Below are 18,933 nucleotides of genomic sequence, written 5' to 3' on the forward strand. Positions count from 1 at the left end.
GATTTTTTAGTGAATCCAGAGAGTTGTATAACCAGCCCCACAATCAGTTGTGTAACATTTCCATTTTACCCCTAAAGAAACGTGGTCCTGTTTACAGTCCCTCCTCATCCCCACTCCAACTCTCCACCCTTGCTTTAGCCAACCACTACTCTACTTTCTATATGGATTTACCTATTCTGGACATTTCATGGAAATGAAACCATAAATATGTGACACTTACATGTATGGCTTCTTTCACTTTGCATAATGTTTTCAAGGTTCCTCCATGTTATAGCAGATGTAGTACTTCATTCCTTTTTACTGCCAAGTAATGTCTACTCTGCCCATTATATTACACCCCAAATCCCAGGACTCAGCTCTGTCATTAAAAAGATGCTCTTTATATTCTAAGGATCATGTCACTTCTCGTCCTTGCCTTCTCTTCCCTTCTGCCGTGTTTGCCCGAGACAGTCTGTTTTTTAAATTGTTAAATGTACCTAACATGAAAGTTCGCCATAACCATTTGTAAGGATACACTTTGGTACTGTTAAGTGTATTCACATTGCTGTACACTCAGTCTTCAGAATGATTTTCATCTAGCAAACCTGAAACCCTGTACACATTAACCAACAATCCCTCTTCTCCCTTCTCCCAGCCTCTGGCAACCAGCCTTCTCCTTTCTGTCTCTGAATTTGGTTGCTCTAGATAACCTCATAGAATCACTCTGTAGTTAAGGCAGCCTTTTCTTAAATGGGGTGGAAACAGGCAAGGTGCACGGGTGAGAGCTCCTCTGAGATTCCTGCCCTGGACCTGGGGCCTCTCCCACGTCTGCATTTGTCCAGGAAGCTGTGAAGCAGGCTTGTCTCTAGCCCTGGTGGGGTTCCCCAAGGGGATACCGTCCCCCAGAGTGAGGGTCTCTGTCTGAAATGACAATGGAAGTCCTAGGAAGAAGCCTCTGGTGAGGAGCTAAGAAGGGAATGAACCCCCACCTCCTCTTCCTCAGGAGAAATCGCAGATACAGAAGGATCTTTGGAGGATTGAAGACGTCATTGCAGGCCTGAGTGCAAATAAAGAGAACTTCAGAATCCTGGTGGAATCGGTCAAAAATCCAGGTGAGCCGACCATCTTCCTGGGGAAGGGCTGTGGGAGGCCAGCACCCAGCGCTGGGGGATGGCCCTGGGGAGGTTGGGTCTTCGTGGCATAAGTTGCTGCTCTTGTCCTCTGAGGAAGGTCTTTGTTCCATCACACCCTTTGCTTCCCTCCACGCCCCTCAGAGAGAAAAACGGTGCCTTTGCATCCTCACCCGCCTGTGCCTTCACTCTCGACCTCTGAGAGCAAGCCGCCCCCGCAGCCCAGCCCTCCCACCAGCCCCGTGAGGACCCCTCTGGAGGTTCGACTCTTCCCCCAGCTGCAAACCTACGTGCCGTACCGACCTCACCCGCCCCAGCTGAGGAAGGTGACGTCCCCCCTTCAGTCACCAACCAAGACCAAGCCCCAAGTGGTGAGTACTGAGGACCAGGAGCCGAGCGCTGTCCTTTCCTCTCTGGCAGGTGAGTGTCCCACCCTGTCCTCAGGTCCACTTCTCTTGGGAGAGAAGCTTTTAGGGAAACTTGGTCAGACAGAACCAGCCAGAGCCATGAGGTAGGGGGGCCCTGCCATCCGGCTTTGTCTCCCAGAACTGGAAAGACCCTTAGAGGTGACCTAGTCCATCCTTCCCATTTTTCATTTGGGAAGACTGAGGCAGGGCAAAAGGAAGTGACTGCACTGAGTAAGGCATAGTTTATGATCTGTGTTGTGCAGGGAAGTGTGTGGCTGCCCCATGTAGGCTTCTTTGCACACCCGCAGTTAAGTCTGTGGACAGGGAGCACCTCTTAGCGGAAGAGAATCTTTACCTGCAGCCAAGCACAGTGTTAGGTTGTGAGGGTGCAATCTGCACAGTGACCTCACGGAGTATAGACAGGAAGGTCAGTATTCCCATTCCACAGATAAGAGAACTGAGGCCCAAGGTGTTCAAAATTTGCTTGAGGTCTCCATATTAGCAAATCCAGTCCACGTCTTCTGACCATTCTTTTTGCCATCTGACATCTAACTGGACATTCAGCCCTGATGTTCAGGTCAGTATTTAGCCCATGTGGTTGCCTGAGCCAGCACCTTGGCTTGCCTGGCACAGAGAGGAGCCAAGCCCTTGCCTGAGTCTGGGAGCACAGGAGGCTGTAAGGAAATAGAAGATGCAGTCAGGCACTGCGATAGCTCATGTTTCCAGGGCCAGGCCAGCCTTGGCTGGAAAGCATGAGGGGCTTGATCCAAGTGACAGGGAAACCATTGCAGAAGGGACCATGGAATGGAGACCTCCAGGTTTTTGCCAACAAGGGCTTGGAGGAGCTGTAGCTAGGCACCCGTACGCTTAGGACATCTGACAAGATCAGTGCACAGTGCTGGCTAAAACACATGAGTTCCCATACCTGGTCTTGAGCATCCACCTGCTTCCAGCCATGGTCTAGAGCCCAGAGCTAGAAGACAGGTGCTAGGACCCGGGGTTGCTGTGAACTTTGTCGTGAGATCTCCTTCCCACTCCCAGATCTAAGCGTCATGGAGCACCAGTTACAAGGCAGGAGGTAGAAAATAGTAAAACAAATAGCAGGAGTGGCTGGGGCAGACACTGCTCCCATAAGGCAAGATGCCTGCCCCCTGGGACCAGGGCCAAAGGAAAAAAGGCCTGGGAGCAGGATTGCCTGGACTCTAGCCCTTGTCTCTCTCTGGGACGGCCCAGCCCCCCATCTGAGCATCCTCAGTTTCCCCTTGTGCAGAGCAAGCAGCATGAAATAGATGATCACAGAGGCTCCTCTTCACACTTGGTTGCTGTTGCTCAGAGGCGAGACTTTTCAGCTTGGTTGGCTGTCAGGGTCATGGGAAGCGGGTGGTGTAGAACCCACCTTCTAGTTGTATATGTGTTCACCAGTTTCACCATTTTTTATTGTTGTTTCAGGTTTATTGTTTTATGTTTATTTTTATAAATAATGATATTCATCTGTAATTGACATAAAGCATGAATATATAATTTAATAAATAATAAAAAGAGACTCCACATTTCATACCAACACTCAGACCAAGAAATAGGACTTGGCCAGTGGTCAGAAGCCCTTGGGCCTGTGGGTCCCTTTCCAGCGCAGGCTCTTTTCTCTTTCTGCCAGAGGTAACCACTATCTTGACTTTTCACATAATTTCCTTGCTTTTTTTTTTGTTTTGATACCTATATTTGTATCCTGAACACTTTCCCCATCTATAATAACTGTATTTATTCTTTATCTTGTGTCCTTTCAACATTATATTCATGAAGTTCATCCCATTGCTGCATGCAGCTATAGTTCTTTTATTTTTATTTGATTTTTTTAAATTTAATGTCTTTTACTTTTTTATTAGACAACACTGTGAAAGGATATAAAAAAGTGTGTAATAAAATATCTCCCTTCCACCCTCTATCTCCAGACATTCTGTTCCCTTCAGTCAAAGGCAATCAATGGTTTATGTTTATCTTTCCGGGGGGCTTTTTAGGAATTGGTAAAATTCTGAGATCTTGCTCAGGGTTAGAAACCACTGATGCTCAGAGAGCCTCTGGGTATCTCGGGTAGGCGGCTTAACCTTCACACAGTAATGAAGTCTGTCACTCTAGAAGAATGCTGATAAACCTTTGCAAAACAAGCTTGCAGCTCCCTTTCCTGAACTCTGAAAAAATCTGAAAACCAAAGCAAAATTAGGCTAAGGAAGGGGGAGTTCAGGAGGAGAGAGTCTGGATGGTCATTTGTCCCAGGAGTGGGTGTTCATGGCAGTCGGGGGTCAGGCTGTCAGCCTGTAGGGAGGCCACAGCCCTTGGAGAGCATTGTAGACAGGGCAGTTCAAGGAAAATAGTTACATTCATCCCAGCCCAGGGAGTGGGCTGCGGAGAAAGCAGTGAGTCACCCATCCTGACAGCCTGCTCAGTGCCTGGGTCAGGCAGGAGGAAATATTTCGTAACCATGCACATTTCTGATAGAAAGGGCAGGAGGATGTAGATGGTCCTCGCTCAGATCCGCAGCCTGCTGAAGGATCCAGAGACTGTGCTGGGATATGAGCCAGCTCCGTCTAAGCCGGGTGGGGTGGGGTGGAGGTGGTGGGGTGGGGTGGGGGTGGTGGGGTGGGGTGGGGGTGGTGGGGTGGGGGTGGTGGGGTGGGGGTGGTGGGGTGGAGGTGGTGGGGTGGGGTGGGGGTGGTGGGGTGGAGGTGGTGGGGTGGGGTGGGGGTGGTGGGGTGGAGGTGGTGGGGTGGGGTGGAGGTGGTGGGGTGGGGTGGAGGTGGTGGGGTGGAGGTGGTGGGGTGGGGTGGGGGTGGTGGGGTGGGGTGGGGGTGGTGGGGTGGAGGTGGTGGGGTGGAGGTGGTGGGGTGGGGTGGAGGTGGTGGGGTGGAGGTGGTGGGGTGGGGTGGGGGTGGTGGGGTGGGGGTGGTGGGGTGGAGGTGGTGGGGTGGGGTGGAGGTGGTGGGGTGGGGGTGGTAGGGTGGAGGTGGTGGGGTGGAGGTGGTGGGGTGGGGTGGAGGTGGTGGGGTGGGGGTGGTGGGGTGGGGGTGGTGGGGTGGGGGTGGTGGGGTGGGGGTGGTGGGGTGCTGTCATATACAGATGAGCAAGTGAAGTGAGAGCGTGGACCCATGTCCTGAGTTCTGGGTTGTGTGTAGCTAACACTTGGAGACTTGTGTATAGTTAACACTTGGAAGATGTATGAGTCCGAGGGAAGGAGGGGCTTGGAGCAGAGGTGTACTCACCCTCACAGCTCAACCAGGGGAAATGTTGGCATCTTTGGGCTGAAGTAGTCGTGCCCCACAGGCCCCAGGTGGCCTGCTCCGGCCCTTTGGGCCACTCGGCATCCTCTTACTGGGCACTGGTTGTGGTTTTGTTTCTGAGCAGGAAGACGAGGCACCTCCCAGGCCCCCGCTCCCTGAGCTCTACAGCCCAGAAGACCAGCCCCCGGCCGTGCCCCCGCTGCCGAGGGAGGCCACCATCATCCGGCACACTTCAGTGAGGGGCCTCAAGCGGCAGTCGGACGAGAGGAAGCGAGATCGGGAGCAGGGACAGTGTGTGAATGGGGACTCCAGGGTGAGCAGGGAGGACCCCTGGGGTGCCCGCTGAGTGTGGGGAGAGGGAAGGCGGCGGGACCTGGGGCAGCTGTGATGGCCTCCGACTGCCCGCAGGTGGAGCTCCGGTCCTACGTCAGCGAGCCAGAGCTGGCCACCTTCAGCGGGGACACGGCGCCATCCTCCCTGGGACTCGTGGGCTCTGAGAACAGGTACCAGACGCTGCCAGGCAGAGGTAAGGCGCGACTTGCTATGGAGTCTTCCTGGGGACCCCCACCGCAGCCACACCATGGCCTGCCCCCAGCTCCCACCCGGTCCTCCCAACTCTTCTGCCTGCAGCATGGGGCCTCCATGGGGTAGGAGCTGTCCGGGGCCTCTGGGCTGTAGACAGGGCCTGTCCTTACATCTGGCTCACATCCTGATTCTCATCCTCTTTTATTACATCTGCCCCCTGGGAACAATGGTAATTGTGGTTGTTGTTATAATATAAGCCCTTTATATTCACTTAGTTAAGATTCATAATAATCCTGTGAGAGAAGTACTGTTGTTATCCCTATTTTTAGAGGTAAGAAAACCAAGGCCCAGAGAAATGAAATAACTTGCCGATTAGCCACTAAGGGATAGAGTCAGAGTACAATGCCAGTGTCCTGGCTCTAGAGCCACTGCATCCTACAGGCTGGGATGTTGGCTGTCTGCCATCAGCTTGACCATCTCAGGTCTTCCATAGGTTTTCTCCTCATCTATGTCACTCGAGGACTCAATGAATCCCTTCTTTAAACAAACACACCTTTCTCCTCCACTGGGCCCTCTTCTCACTCTCCTCCCCTATCCGGATGGGGGTGGGAGCAGACAGGCCCTTAGGCTCACCCATGCCTCATTTTCCCCCATAGCCAGATTCTCTTCCTCAGAAATCCTTTTAAAGGGAGGCTGCCTGGAACCCCTGGGCAGGTTAGCCACACTCCCCCCATTTGGTGGGAGGTCAGGTGCTTTCCTTTGCAGACAGGGTGTGGAAACAGGAGGCCACACAGCCGTGGTTCGGGCACCTATGGGGTTATGTGACTTCCAGCCCACCATGCTGGCTAGGCTTGCTGTGGCCTGAGCTGGTCCTGGCAGGGGACTGGCTTTTGCTGAGCTGGGCCACAGCGACCCCTGGCACTGTGCCTGGGGACCTTGTTCTCTTCATTCAGCCTAGATATGTACGTCAATGGCAGGGTTAGAGGCCTGTGGGGCAGGACAGGTCTTTGTTGCTCAGGAGTCTGGGCACTGCAGGACATTCGTCAATCTTTTTCCTACGTGCTAAATGCTAGTGGTGTCAACATGACGCCTGTTTCCAGATGTCAGGGACCAGCCTTGATAAGAATGTTGCTAGTGGACAAAGCTTGGACTGTGGCTCCACATAATCTTGGACAAGTTGCTTAACTTCTCTAAACTTTAGGTTGTGCACCGTCACAGTGGTTAGGTAATGCTCCCTTGTAGGGCCAGCGGAACAATATCTATATGAGACACGTGGCACAGTGCCTGCCTGTTATATAGTAATTACTCAGTGAATGCTTGGTACCTTCTTCTTTCCCTTCTTCATTTATTCATTCATTCAACTAGGTGGTGTTGAATTTGTCGACAGGCATGTTGACACTGTGGTCAGTGCAGTAACCAGTGAATATACTGAAGAGTGTAGGGAATAACTGATTCTGCCTGGGGCATTTAAAAAGACTTCTCACAAGCAGGGCATCCAGGTTGGGTCATACAGGATGCATAGGAGTTCATCAAGAAGAAGGGCATTCCTCACCCTCTGTTCTTTCCTCCTGCCAAGTAGCCCAGTCTTCTGCATGTGAGGGAAGATGTGGGGAGCCCTCAGATCTTCAGGGACACTGTCCCCTATTAAGGACAAAGGGCACCCACGAGCTAGCCCCTCATTCCCTATGTGGGGCCTTGCTCTTCTAGGCCCTGGGGAGGAAGAAGCATGGGTTGTTGGCTGGGTCCTTGTGGTCCTCTCATGGGAGTGGGAAGTGATCAAGAAAGGGCTGGTGGCCTGTCCTCCTCACCACAAATCCACTCGCTTTTCTCTTTCCTCACCAAGGCCTCTCAGGGTCCATGTCAAGGCTCCAGCAATCGTCCACCATTGCTCCCTACGTCACCCTCCGGAGGGGTCTAGATGCCAAAAGCAGCAAGGTGACCTACCCTGTGAGTAGGCCTTGAGAAGTTCTCGAAGGGCTCACTGCTCCCTCATGTACAGAGGGAAGGGCTTTGAGGTGGATGGTGACGGGCTGTCCCATGAGGAGGCCCTGGCTCCTCCTCAGTTCAGCATCCCTGTTACCACGTGCTTATGATGCCTTCCCCACTGCCCACCAAGAGGGGCGTCACAGCACCCCCTCCATTTCCCAAGGGCCCCCGCCTGTCTCCCCGCTCTCACCCAGTGACCCACACCCTGAGTCTGGTCCATCTCATGGCGCATGGGTGCCCACCTGGACAGCCCTGGGCCTCAGGGCTGCATCTGCAGGATGGGGTGCTGCCAGAGAGCCCGTGAGGGCTGGGTTGTCATGTCTCTGAGTGTGCTTAGAGGGGAGAGTGTGTGTGTGTGTGTGTGTGTGTGTGAGTGTGTGTGTATGTGAGTGTGTATGTCTGTGTGTGTGTGTGTGTGTGTGTGTGTGTGTGTAAGAGAGACAGGGCTGAAGCCAGGTGGGCGGCCACCCTCTGTTCTCAGCCCAGCCGCCCTGTCTGTCCCTCCTGCCCCTCAGAGACCCAAGAGTGCCTTGGAGCGCCTGTACTCAGGAGACCACCAGCGGGGCAAGATGAGCGCGGAGGAGCAGCTGGAGCGCATGAAGCGGCACCAGAAGGCACTGGTCCGGGAGCGCAAGAGGACGCTGAGCCAAGGAGAGAGGATGGGGCTCCCCTCTTCCCGCTACCTCAGCCAACCGCTCCCAGGAGACCTCGGCTCAGTATGTTAGGAGGGTCCAGGCAGGCGGGGCTGGGACAGGGAGCAGAGCTTCCCGGAGTCCCCCAGACCCAAGCTTGGCTCACCCCCGAGAGAGTGGGTCAGAGAACGCCCCGTGGGCTGTGTGCCCACAAGCCAGGCCACGTAAGTGACTTGGTCAGAGGGTGCCCTGAACTAGAGAAAGAGTGAGGATGCCATGGCAGGAGCCCAGGAGCCAGAGGAAGCGTCCACGGTCAGGTCTCCAGTGGAGCTTGAGAGAGAGGCCCTTCTTCTGCATTCTCAGTCTCTCACCTGAACCCAGGACTTGGGAAATACAGAGTTGGAGCAGTGGAGGAGAAAGATGGTGCTATGATTTGAGGAGTGCAAGTCAGCCAGCCTCGCAACCTCCAAGCAGGTGCCCTGGGGAGCAACTGAGCAGGGTGTGGCACCCCACACCCCCGAGGGCAGGGGTCTCCCACAGCTGCTCATGCCCACAGGCCCTGCACCCAGGAGAGCTGGGCTGCTTGCTGCCCTCTGGTGGTGCTTCCAGGCATTGCACCCTGCCCACAGTCGCCTTAGGTCCCTTTTGGAAACATTCCATTGGATTTTTCTCTATTGTTTGAAATCAAATGTTTCCCTAGACCTCTAGCCTGACTGTTCTTTCCCTAATTCATTGCACAAGCTCTTTTGCTTTTAGCATTACCGCTCATTGCCTCTCTAATCCTGCCTGATTGTGTTTACAGAAGCTTCTAATTTGCATCCACCATTCTCTAACTGGCCTGTGCTCCTGTTACCAGGCTTACAATAGCAGCTCTTTTCTCCATAGCCTAGCAAGCACCCCCATTTGTGACTCACTTTCTACTGCCCCCTTTATGCAGGCTTACTGACTCATAATTCACTTATCCCAAAAGCTGCCCCACAAGGCTGAGCCAACCCCACTGCCCAAGGGTGGTGGTCTTTGCCAGAGGTCTGGGCGTGATGAATTTATTAATGTCCATGCCTTATACTGGGATAGTAGACATGGACTTCAGAGATTGCACGTTTGAATAAATTCTGCCAAGTCTGAGGTGGTTCAGTTTTAATTCCTCCAGCCCCATCGGCACAATTTCTTATGGAAAACTTCGTGTTCTAGTATTTTATAACTTGAAAAGATAGCAAGAGACATTATGATCTGTATTCAGAGAGCCTCTCGGCAGCTGTTAGCTCAGACACCAAAGGGATAAGACCCAGCACACTCATATCCTGAAAAGCTGCAAAGCCAGTAACTTTTAAACTTTGTAAGTAAATGTCTTATGAGATAAAACTGACTTTTTACAACCTGATGTCTCAAATGTAGAAAAACGATCTAAAAATCGTAACTTGAATACTTTGTAATTTTTTCTCTTTAGAAAGACTTGTGTTAAGTCTCTGCCTCAGCGCCAATAAACGTGTTGCTTAATGATGATGGATTGGCGTGGTTCTTCCCCAGGATACACTGTACAGTCCAGTGAACTTTTTCTGTCTGGAAGCAATCAGGCTGGGTTTATGTGAGGACTTGTCTCTATCTGGGGCATTGGTGAGCGTGTCAGAAAATGTGTGTTTTCTTTGTGAATCAATCATTAAATTAATTTTTCATCCCTGAATCTTCAACTGTCTAATCCTTTCGTACTTTTGTAGGAAGCCATCACCTGAGAGCGATTATGTTGACGTAGAGTCAGTATTGAGAGCTTGTGCATGAATGGGTGAAATGTGCTGTTATGGCTATGGGTTTGGGGCTTGGGTGAGTGGGGCTGGAGGGGACATTAAAGACGACTGTGACCACTCGGGGCTCTGTGAGGTGGATGAGGTGAGAGGGAGGAGGCAGCCTGGGGTGGAGAAGTTTCTGCTTGGCTTCTGCTCAAGAAAAGAGAGGCTTTGAGCCCATGACCTCCTCTTAGCAACCTGTTCAACATGGAGTTCTGTGGGGATGAAGGCCACAGCTGATTAGGAAGGCCCAGGTGGAGCCCAACCATTGAACTGGGTTTTGTTTTTAATTTTTATTTTGTATTGGAGTATAGCAGATTAACAATGTTGCGATAGTTTCAGCCATGTGTATATATGTCTCCATTCTCTGTGTTGGGATCTTAAAGTGGCCGGGTTAGAGTTTCCCTCTGTGAAGCTTGCTTGTTACAGAGTTGGAAATGTTGAGTTTGATTTAGGATTTAAATCTTACATGGTTTTGGTTTTTCTAACTTAAATAGATGCCTGGTACACGGCAGCTTATCTGCCTCAGTGGTCCTAAGCTGCTCCTGCCTGCGCCTCCCCAGCCCCACTGTGGGTGCAGTATTCCTCACCCCTCACTGTGTCCTGTTGGGAATTCCCATGAGAGAAGATCTTGGCTATCCCACTTGCTTACCAGGGCCTCAGAGGGTTTTGTTTTTTCCATTGTTTCTGAGCTGAGACATAGGACTCCAGAACCAAGAAAGTCTTCTATGAGCTGTCAGGTGGCAGAAGCGGCAAACCCCTTCTCTGGAGCTCTGTCCCAGATTCTGTTTTGGGGTCACCTTCTGGGACCTGGGGGCTTCCTGTATCCCTGGAAACTATTGTAAGTCTAAAGTCGTGGATCATAGACCTGTACCCTGGAGGTCTGAACACTCTAGGGCCAGATCAGAGAGACATGAGCAGTCTGGAGTCAGGCTGTATCAAAGGGGCAGAGGCCTTGTTCTCCCTGTCACAGAGTTTCAGCACACGACAGAGCATCCATGTCACAGACGCTGCTGTCTTCTTTCAGAGATGGTCTTGAGGTCCATGGTCACACAGCTTTTCCCTAACGAGTCACAGACCCAACTTCCCAAGGACCCTGGTGCCCACAAGACCCCCCCAAGAGGGCCTGTCAGGAAGTGACTACATTTCACCCTCTCATTCTGTTGCCAGTGGAAGCGTGAGCAGGACTTTGACCTGCAGCTGCTGGAACGGGCTGTACAAGGGGACAGAAAGGACAAGGAAGAGAATGGCTGGCTGAAAGTGCAGGCCATGCCTGTCACTGAATTGGACCTGGAACCACAAGATTATGACGTGGACATCAGCAGAGAGGTGAGGGCGGGGGCTTCCTTCATGCCTCATTCCTTCTGAGGCATGGCCTTCAGACTTCAGCCTGACCCACCCTCCCAGGGGCACTGGGGGGGTTGCCCTGAATGGGACAGGCTCGGCTTCAACGTGGCCAGAGGATGAGTGAACAACAGCTTGGAGGTGGTGAGAGGAGTCCAGACATTGTGATGCAGGCTCAGATCCATCTCTCTATAATTAGGGGCAAGTCATTTAACTTCTCTGTGGCTTGGTTTCCTCAGCAGTGATGTCAGTTGTGTTGAGGGTTATGAGACTCAGCACATTGCCCGAACGATTGGCAGTGATCAGAAAGCTATGAGCACAGGACCTGGCACGTAATAGGAATGTGATGAGGTAGTTGTTATTGTTAGGATATGTTCCCTGGAAAACTAGGAGTTGGTCTTGCATCTGGCCAGTCAGGCTAGTTTAGGCAATCAGACTTGAGGTGGGGGAAAGGGGAGGCAGGTTTAGAAATCACAGGTGAAATTTCCAGGTGTGGCAGAGGCTGGGAGACCTGGATAGGACTGGTCTGAAGTCTCCTTGCGCCCTCTGGTGGCTCAAATACACCATGACCAGGCAGGCCCAGAAAAGCAAATAACTGCAGCCAGGAATGTCTTTACTGGAGGGAAGAGAAAGGGAGTCAGTGCATGACAGACTCAGGGTCTTCAAGACATAGGGTGGTCTCCTGAGACCTGTGTTGTGCCGCTCGTAAGCTCTGTAGAGCAGTGTTTGTGGCTGTTGGGTTCACCTTTATGCACCCAGCACCAGGCCTGGCACACAATAGCCACTCTGTAAATATTTGCTGAATGACGACTCTCTTGAATGAAGTGTGCAGGGCCCAGATAGCCCAAATACATTTGTGTGAGGACTTGGCCTGGCCTGAAACTGCATGAGAGGAAGTGCTCTTACAACTTGAAGGATAGATCAGACCGGAGGGGGCAGACTGACGCCTGTGGAGTACCTGGGTTCTGGGGTCCACTGGGCCTCCAGGGGTTAACAAGGTTAGTCCCCTGCCTTAAGCCCCTTTCCCTTTGGCACCTCTGAAGCATCTAGAAGTCCATGAGTTCTCAGATTCACAAAAGAAGCTTCTACAGGCTGCCTTGGCCGTGGGAAGTGCGCTTTGTGGTGTCCTGATTAGCCTGCCAGCCAAGGGGAAAAGTCCTTCCTTATCTCTAACCTAAATCCCTGCTCCTGCAATGTGATCTGCATCCTTGCTCTGGACCTGCCTTCATTGGGAAAAATAGGTGCTTTTTCTTGCCATCTTTCACCAGAATGGAAGGTAGGGGTGGGTTTAAATTCAAGTCCATTTTTGCCCTGAGATTGGATTGACCTTGTCTTTAGGAGTTTCAACCAACCTCATTTTAAATGTACTGCTATTACTCAAGGAGAAAAAAAATTCCCTAAGGTGTGCAAAAGTTGCCTTTAGCTTTCTTGGCCCAAATAAGGTTTCACTAAGCTGAGGTTGCTGTTGGGTTTGTATGAGAGACTGGAGGGGAGGAGTGGGGGTCAGTTTCCTTTTGAGAGCAAGAGATGCAACGTGGCTGCCTCCTGTCTGGGTCAGAAGGGCTTTTGTAGGGACAAAAGGCACTGTCACTTTCTTTCATTCCTCCACCCAGCCACCCATCCATCTGCCCACCTACCCATCTAACTATCCAAGGAGTGTTTGCTGAAGGGCTGCTGAGTACCAAGTGTCTGAGCTAGACGGTGGAGAAACAAACAGAAAGCAGAGGGAGTGGCAGGGAGAGGCACGGTCAGGGAAGGCTTCTGGAGGTGAGGTTGGGAGGATGAGAGAGAGTCCGTGGAGCCCGGAGAGGAGCATCCCAGGCAGAGGAGAGAGCAGGGACGGAGGGGGGGTCTGTGGGGCTGGCGAGGTCCGCACAGGTCAGATCACGCGGAGGGTAGCGTCTTGGGTGACTGCTGTCCTTCTCGGGTCTTCTGGTCTAGTTACTTTGCCTTCCTCTTTCCCTTCCCTTGGCCAGTAGGAGGTGCCGGGTATGGTGGAAAGAGCACGGGCTTTGGAGTCAAACCCAGATGTAGATCCTGACTCCACGGTGAACTGCTGCCACTGTGGTCTTAGCAAATACTTGAGCGTGTGGGCGGCTCCATGTGCCTCCTGGTGGGGGGACCGGGTCTCAAACCAAACATCTGTGCCTCCCAACCACCGCCGCCGGTCCTTTCCTCAGCTCTCCAAACCAGAGAAGGTCTCCATCCCCGAGCGTTACGTGGAGCTGGATCCTGAAGAGCCGCCCAGCCTGGAGGAGCTGCAGGCGCGGTACCGCAAAGCCGAGAAGATCCGTAACATCCTCACCCGGTCCAGGTCAGCCCTCACACCGCCCAAGTCCTGACAGCCTGCTAGGCCGCCCCAGGGGTGTCTCAGCTGAACGGGCCCTGGACTGGGCCAGCCAGGATGTGTGTGTTTTATCAGGCCTCCGTCTTAGGCAAGTGTTGCTCATTGTAAGGGGCAGGCCGGCTCTCAGCATGTCACCGACAGATCAGCGAGGAAGCTCACCCAGGTCTCCTGGAAGGTTGTGAAGCTCTCAGAGGGCCATGCTAGGTCCTCGCCCCCAGATCTGTGTCCTGTGGCCCTGGCAAGTGTGGGGAGTGGAGCCAAGTGTGGCAGTGAAGTGGACGCACTTAGAGGTCACCCCCAAGGATGGCGCTCCCAGCCCCAGGGCCTATGTTCCCTCACTCAGACCCTAGACCTTTGGAGTCCCTGCTTTGGTCCCCAAATCAGAGCCACTGTTCACTGAAAGTGGCCTGTGGTCTAGACCAGATCCAGGGGCCCAGCCGTGTCCTGAACTGCCAGAGGCCTCGTCCACACCCCTGGAGGCCAGGAGGGGACCCCAGCAAGTGGCTTTCCTGTCCCATCAGCCCCTATAGCCTCAGAAACATAAAGCTAGTGTTTGAGGTCCTCCCTTTCAGAGCCAGGTTAGCCTTTTCACATCTGGAGGGAATAGGAGCCTAGAGCCAGAACTCTTCCCTTGAGGTCTGTGATCCCCCAAAGGAGGGACAAAGCTGTGACTGGGCATTTGGAGAGGAGCTTGTGCACCTTGGTCTGGAGAGAAAGTGTCCTGCTTTTATCTGACGCCCCCAGAAGGGTGAGATCCTCAGGCCAGGGGGACCCTCCTCTCCTGAGGTGGACGCCGTGGGCGGGGAGGCCCACAGCCCACTTTCTGGCCCTCCCGCAGCATGTGCAACCTGCAGCCAACCACCAGCCAGGACCGGAACAGCGTGGCCGACCTGGACTCGCAGCTGCAGGAGCAGGAGCGCATCATCAACATCTCCTACGCCCTGGCCTCGGAGGCCTCCCAGCGCAGCAAGCAGGTGGCAGGTGAGGCTGTGGGTGCAGCCTCAGAGGCTGGGCCCCAGCCCCTGCTCCCTGGGTTCAGGGCCCAGCCCAGCCTGTTGAGGAAAGCAGGCGTCCGGCTTAGAAACTGAAGAACAGCCGTGCGTGCGGCTCATTGTTAGACCTGGGGGTGGTGGTGCTCTTCCGCTCTCTCTGAGATTGCTGGTTGAGAACAGGTTTTTCTGGCTCCTGAGCTGAGGGGTCAAGGCTAAGATTTCTGGCCTCATGAAAGGCTCTGGTGCTTGGATTTCTTGCTGGGACGAGGCAGAAGGGGCCCCTCTAACCCTCCTTGGGGTCTCTGCTTTGGTCCCCAAATCAGAGCCACTGTCCACCTATCAGAGTTGCCTCTGAGTGGCCTGTGCCAGAAAGCAGGACTTGGAAAGTGGGACTTTCCAAGGGTGGTGTGTGTGTGTGTGTGTGTACGTATATGTGCACATGTGTAAAAAAGGCTTTCTCTCTGTCAGGAGTGTATGTGTATTTGTGTGTGTACATGTACACATATGTAAAAAAGGCTTTCTCAGCTAGGAAAGAGACTCTTGGCTCCTCTCCCCACCCACACGTGCCCTGCCTGTGTGAGCCCTCACAGCTCACCCAGCGCGGTTTCTCCCCCAGACGCAGTGACCACTGCATGTCCAGGTGGTGCCCTTGGCCAGGTGTGAGGGGTGGGCGTAGAGCAAAGTGGTGTCACAGTCCCCACCAGTCCTCCAACTCTGGCCAAAGGTTCTAGAAGTGACCAAGGGTGGGGCCCGCCAGGCCCTGAGGTGGTAGCCCCAGGGAGCAGAGTTGTATCAAGAAGCCATGGGATGACTGAGGGCAAGGGGAAGCCTGTTCTCTATCCCCCAGCTCTGGTCCCGTACAGAGTCCCTGAGGTCCCTGCTGTCCGGAGGTCGTGTCCTGACTCCCCGAGGGCATGTGTGTCAGCCAAGAGGGTGTCCTTGGGGGGGAGACAGCAGGCGGCTCCCCCAGGCCCGTCCTCCTGATGATCCTGGGAGTCCCTGAGGCCCTGCATGGCGGTTTTGAATTCCTCTCTGTGTCCAGGGGTCCAGTGGGGGCACCTGCCCTGCCGTAAATCACCCTCCTCTCTGGCCTGTGCTTGCTCTACCTGTGTGGACGTACTGTCCTTGGCTTCCTCCCCACCAGCAGGCGAGTGCACCCCAGACCTCCCACCCTGACCCCCGCAGTCACTCCCCCGCTGAGTGGCCACCTCTGCTGCAGCCTCTCCTCACTCTTGCTCCCTTTCTCCAGTCCCAGGCCAGGCCCCAACCCGGCCCCACGGAAGTATCCCCCATCCCAGGCCACTAGTGGCGGGCGGTGGGGCCCACAGCTTCGCGGCCCTGCCGAGTGGGGCGTTTGGAGCTGCGGGAGCAGACGAGGAGCCTAACACACCGCTTAATTCCTGTCTGCCCGTCTAGCGCAGCAGCTGGCCCTCCTCCCGCCTAAAGCCCCCCTGTCCTCCAGGACCGTGCCACCTTACCCCCCCTTAAGCAACGGACTCCACTACACCTTTGTCTAACACCTTCCAAGTAAGAGCTCCTGCCTGGCGTCGTGGCCCCTCTCCTGGCGCTGAGCATGTTCCCTCCCTACTACTGAGACGATTGCAGTCCACCTGCTGATGCTTCCTTCCATGGGCAAAGCGGCCGCTGGGGAGACCTCCCGGGCTGGTGGGCAGGACGGGGGCTGTTGGTTTTTAGGAACTCAGTGTTCAGTGGCTCCGATACAGGAGAGCCCCTGAAATCTCAGGAACCAGAGCCACGCCCCTCCCTGCCCAGCTGTCCTTCCTGCGGGTGGCCTAGCGCCCCCAAGGGACCGGTGCAAGCCAGGTGGTGTGTAGGGTTTTCTCTCTAGTGTTTATGGTTAACATTGCTGAGCACTGGCCATAACCCTGTGGGGATATTCACCCCATTTTACACATGAGGAAGAGCAGCTCAGAGCCCATGAGGGACTGGCCCGAAGAGTCGTGGCTATGGGTATCAGAACTAGGGTGGGGACCCTTTCCTCGTGAGTCTTCTATCACCACCCGTGGGCCCATCCGGCCACCTCAGGAGCTCTAGGTGTTTGGAGAAGGCAGTGCAGTGAGGGATGGAGGTGTGTCATCCGGGCAGAGGCATGCTCTCGGGCAGGTGTCCCCCAGCCTGAGGGTGGCAGGAGGAGGTTGGCCTTGGGCCAGGCTCTCGGGAGGTATACAGTAGGGACCCCGTGTCTGAGGAACCCCAGGGAAATGCTCCAGTCAGGTCTTGGCTCCAGAGGACCCTGTAAAGGCCACAGCATCCTCTGGGGTCACAGGTGGGGTGTGTGGTTTTCTCCTAGAGATCTGAGTGTCCCAGGTCACAGAGAGGCTCTGTTCCTCCCAGTTTTTGTTGCCTCTGTGGCCATGAGTAGGCCTCCGATGCTCTTTTCAGAGCCCATCCACATTTCCTTTTACCCTTCCAGCATCCTCAGTGGTCCTAGGAGATTGGTGCGATCACCGTGTTTTTAAATTAAACAAACAAGGGCCACGGAAGCTGAGCAAGTTACCCAGAGTGACTCAGCAAACGGAGGGCCGGGCAGGAACTGGAACCCAGAGCCCTCTTTGCTCAGGCCTATGGCCCTCTTAGAGCGGGGACCCAGTCTCAGGGCCAGTGTGTGTCTGGCAGACTTCCTAGAAGTGATGGGGTGGAGGAAAGGTGGGGCGCCCGTAGTCCTAGAAGCGGAGCGTCCCCAGCAGCGGCCGCACTGCCCTGGCCCCCGCCCGGCTGCACTCTGTCTTGCTAGCCTGCCAGTCCCTGTCCCATGTGTGTGCAAACAAGCCCACCACCTGCTCCCCAGAGTGGGTTGGGGTCCTGCCCCTCATTGTCTCCTCTGCTTTTTGCCAGCCCAGGCAGTGACTGACCCGTGATCCAGCACACAGAGAAGTCTGGAGCCAGGGGCCAGCAGAACCCGTTTCCTCCGAAAAGATCAATCCTTCTTCCGCCAAGGAAACCCCTTCCAGCTAAGCAGGGGTTCAGCCTGGAGGACGGAGTAGCCCGTCAGCTGTGGGGCGTTCACCACAAGGCTAGGTCCTAACACCCCTGCTTGTTTTAGTTCAGACTCCTTTTACATGTGACAAAGGCACTTTTGATACACACTGTACAATACTGATGCTGTATTTTAGAATCAGGATATATTTTATAATGTTCACCTCAAGGGCTCAGTGGCCGAGAAGGTGAGGATGCAAGATTTTGGAGCTGCACACACAGATTCAGGTATTGTGGGGTGGTGGGTGTGGGTGGGGCCGAAGGGCAGGGTGAGCAGAAGCCAGTCCAGCATCTGCTGAACGCAGGCGAGCTTGGACGGGAGACATGCTTACAGTGGATTCCATTGTGGGGCTCATTGGCATGCTGTCCGGGGCAGTAGTCATCTATCCCTGACCTTGCCCGCCTGATGGCCAGGTCTGGAGGGTGAAGCTCCACCGAGACGGAGCCCAAGTCTGTGCCTCAGCCTTGGGTCTGCCTTAGGCCCAACAACATGTCTAAGAACTTTGGTTCCCAACCCGCCCATGAGGTTCTCTCAGCAAAGGGCTCTTCTCAAAAAAAAAAAAAAAATTTGCTTTAATCTCAAAAAAAAAAAAAATTTTGCTTTAATTAATAAAAAAGAAATACAGAACACTTTGAAATACAAAAAAGGCGAGAAGAGCATCTTCGACTTGTATCGTAAGCAATAAACGTCACACTGGGTGGCATCTACCTGCAACTCCCTGTGTCCACACTAAGCTAGCAATCCTGGGACCTTTGCAGCCTGCCCCTCAGAACACAGGTCAGCTTCCCAGGACTTGGATCAGTGGCTGGAGGGCAGGCAGCAGGTCTCCATCATCTCTGATGGCCAGCAGGGCCACAATGGCAGGACGATGACTTGACTTCCAGCCTAAAATGGGGAAGGGGCCACCAGACCAGGTGCCGTGTTTGTGGCCCTTTATATGAGTCACGAGCGCATGATATTCTGCATATAGAAAATGAGATTGAAAAGGAAAAAAAAAACCTCCATTGGGTAGAGCCACACTTTAAATGAAAATTGGTCTTTGACTATGGTCAGAAAAATAATCTTGACTATATTTAGAAGTTGCCGTCTATTTTTAACTAACTCCATATGCTGCCAGTATCAACTTCATGACATTTGCCAAAATAAGATTTTATTTTTGCCTTTATAAAATTTTGTTGGGAAAATGAAATGAGTATTTTGCAAGAAAAAGTTAATTTAAAAAAAGTGTAATGGTTTGCAAAAAAAAAAAAATGTGATGTACAGATTAAAGTATTAACCTGGTACTCTTCCTGCTTTTTGCTGGCTATTTTCCATGAGTGGCCTGTGTTAGTTTCTTCTTTCTATTTCTTTGGAAAGTCCCCAGTGTCACCTCTTGATCCTGCAGTGTTCACCTATGAAGTTTCTCCCAATGAGGTCTTGACACTTGATTGACATTGAAGGTCTGAGAGAGGAAGGCCTGTGCTCTCAGGCCCTTGGCTGGGCTTCAACAGCTGCTCAGGATGGCTCCCTACCCTAGCCCACCCAGTTGAAGGGCTGCTGG

At 53.5% G+C, this 18,933-nt stretch overlaps 1 protein-coding gene across 8 annotated transcripts in view; it reads left to right on the forward strand.

The window, feature by feature from the left end:
* Positions 1-18,676, forward strand: part of PLEKHA7 (pleckstrin homology domain containing A7) — a 220,232-nt gene extending 201,556 nt beyond the window's left edge. For 3 of the 8 annotated variants that reach the window (XM_081541486.1, XM_081541491.1, XM_081541493.1), the window contains 11 exons: positions 983-1,091; positions 1,254-1,480; positions 4,913-5,101; positions 5,197-5,314; positions 7,157-7,260; positions 7,815-8,015; positions 10,883-11,041; positions 13,237-13,370; positions 14,242-14,384; positions 15,812-15,922; positions 17,252-17,513. In XM_081541486.1, the coding sequence (XP_081397612.1) occupies positions 983-1,091; positions 1,254-1,480; positions 4,913-5,101; positions 5,197-5,314; positions 7,157-7,260; positions 7,815-8,015; positions 10,883-11,041; positions 13,237-13,370; positions 14,242-14,384; positions 15,812-15,912 (1,485 nt within the window). In that variant the 3' untranslated portion in view covers positions 15,913-15,922; positions 17,252-17,513. Of the gene's footprint in view, positions 1-982; positions 1,092-1,253; positions 1,481-4,909; positions 5,102-5,196; positions 5,315-7,156; positions 7,261-7,814; positions 8,016-10,882; positions 11,042-13,236; positions 13,371-14,241; positions 14,385-15,811; positions 15,923-17,251 lie in introns of all 8 variants that reach the window. The other 5 variants (XM_081541488.1, XM_081541492.1, XM_081541494.1 and 2 more) reach the window with 3 other exon arrangements.
* Positions 18,677-18,933: the final 257 nt, after the last annotated feature.

This window comes from Giraffa tippelskirchi, chromosome 11 (assembly GCF_054371585.1).
Source record: "Giraffa tippelskirchi isolate mGirTip1 chromosome 11, T2T-mGirTip1v1.2.pri, whole genome shotgun sequence".
Taxonomy (NCBI): Eukaryota; Metazoa; Chordata; class Mammalia; order Artiodactyla; family Giraffidae; genus Giraffa; species Giraffa tippelskirchi.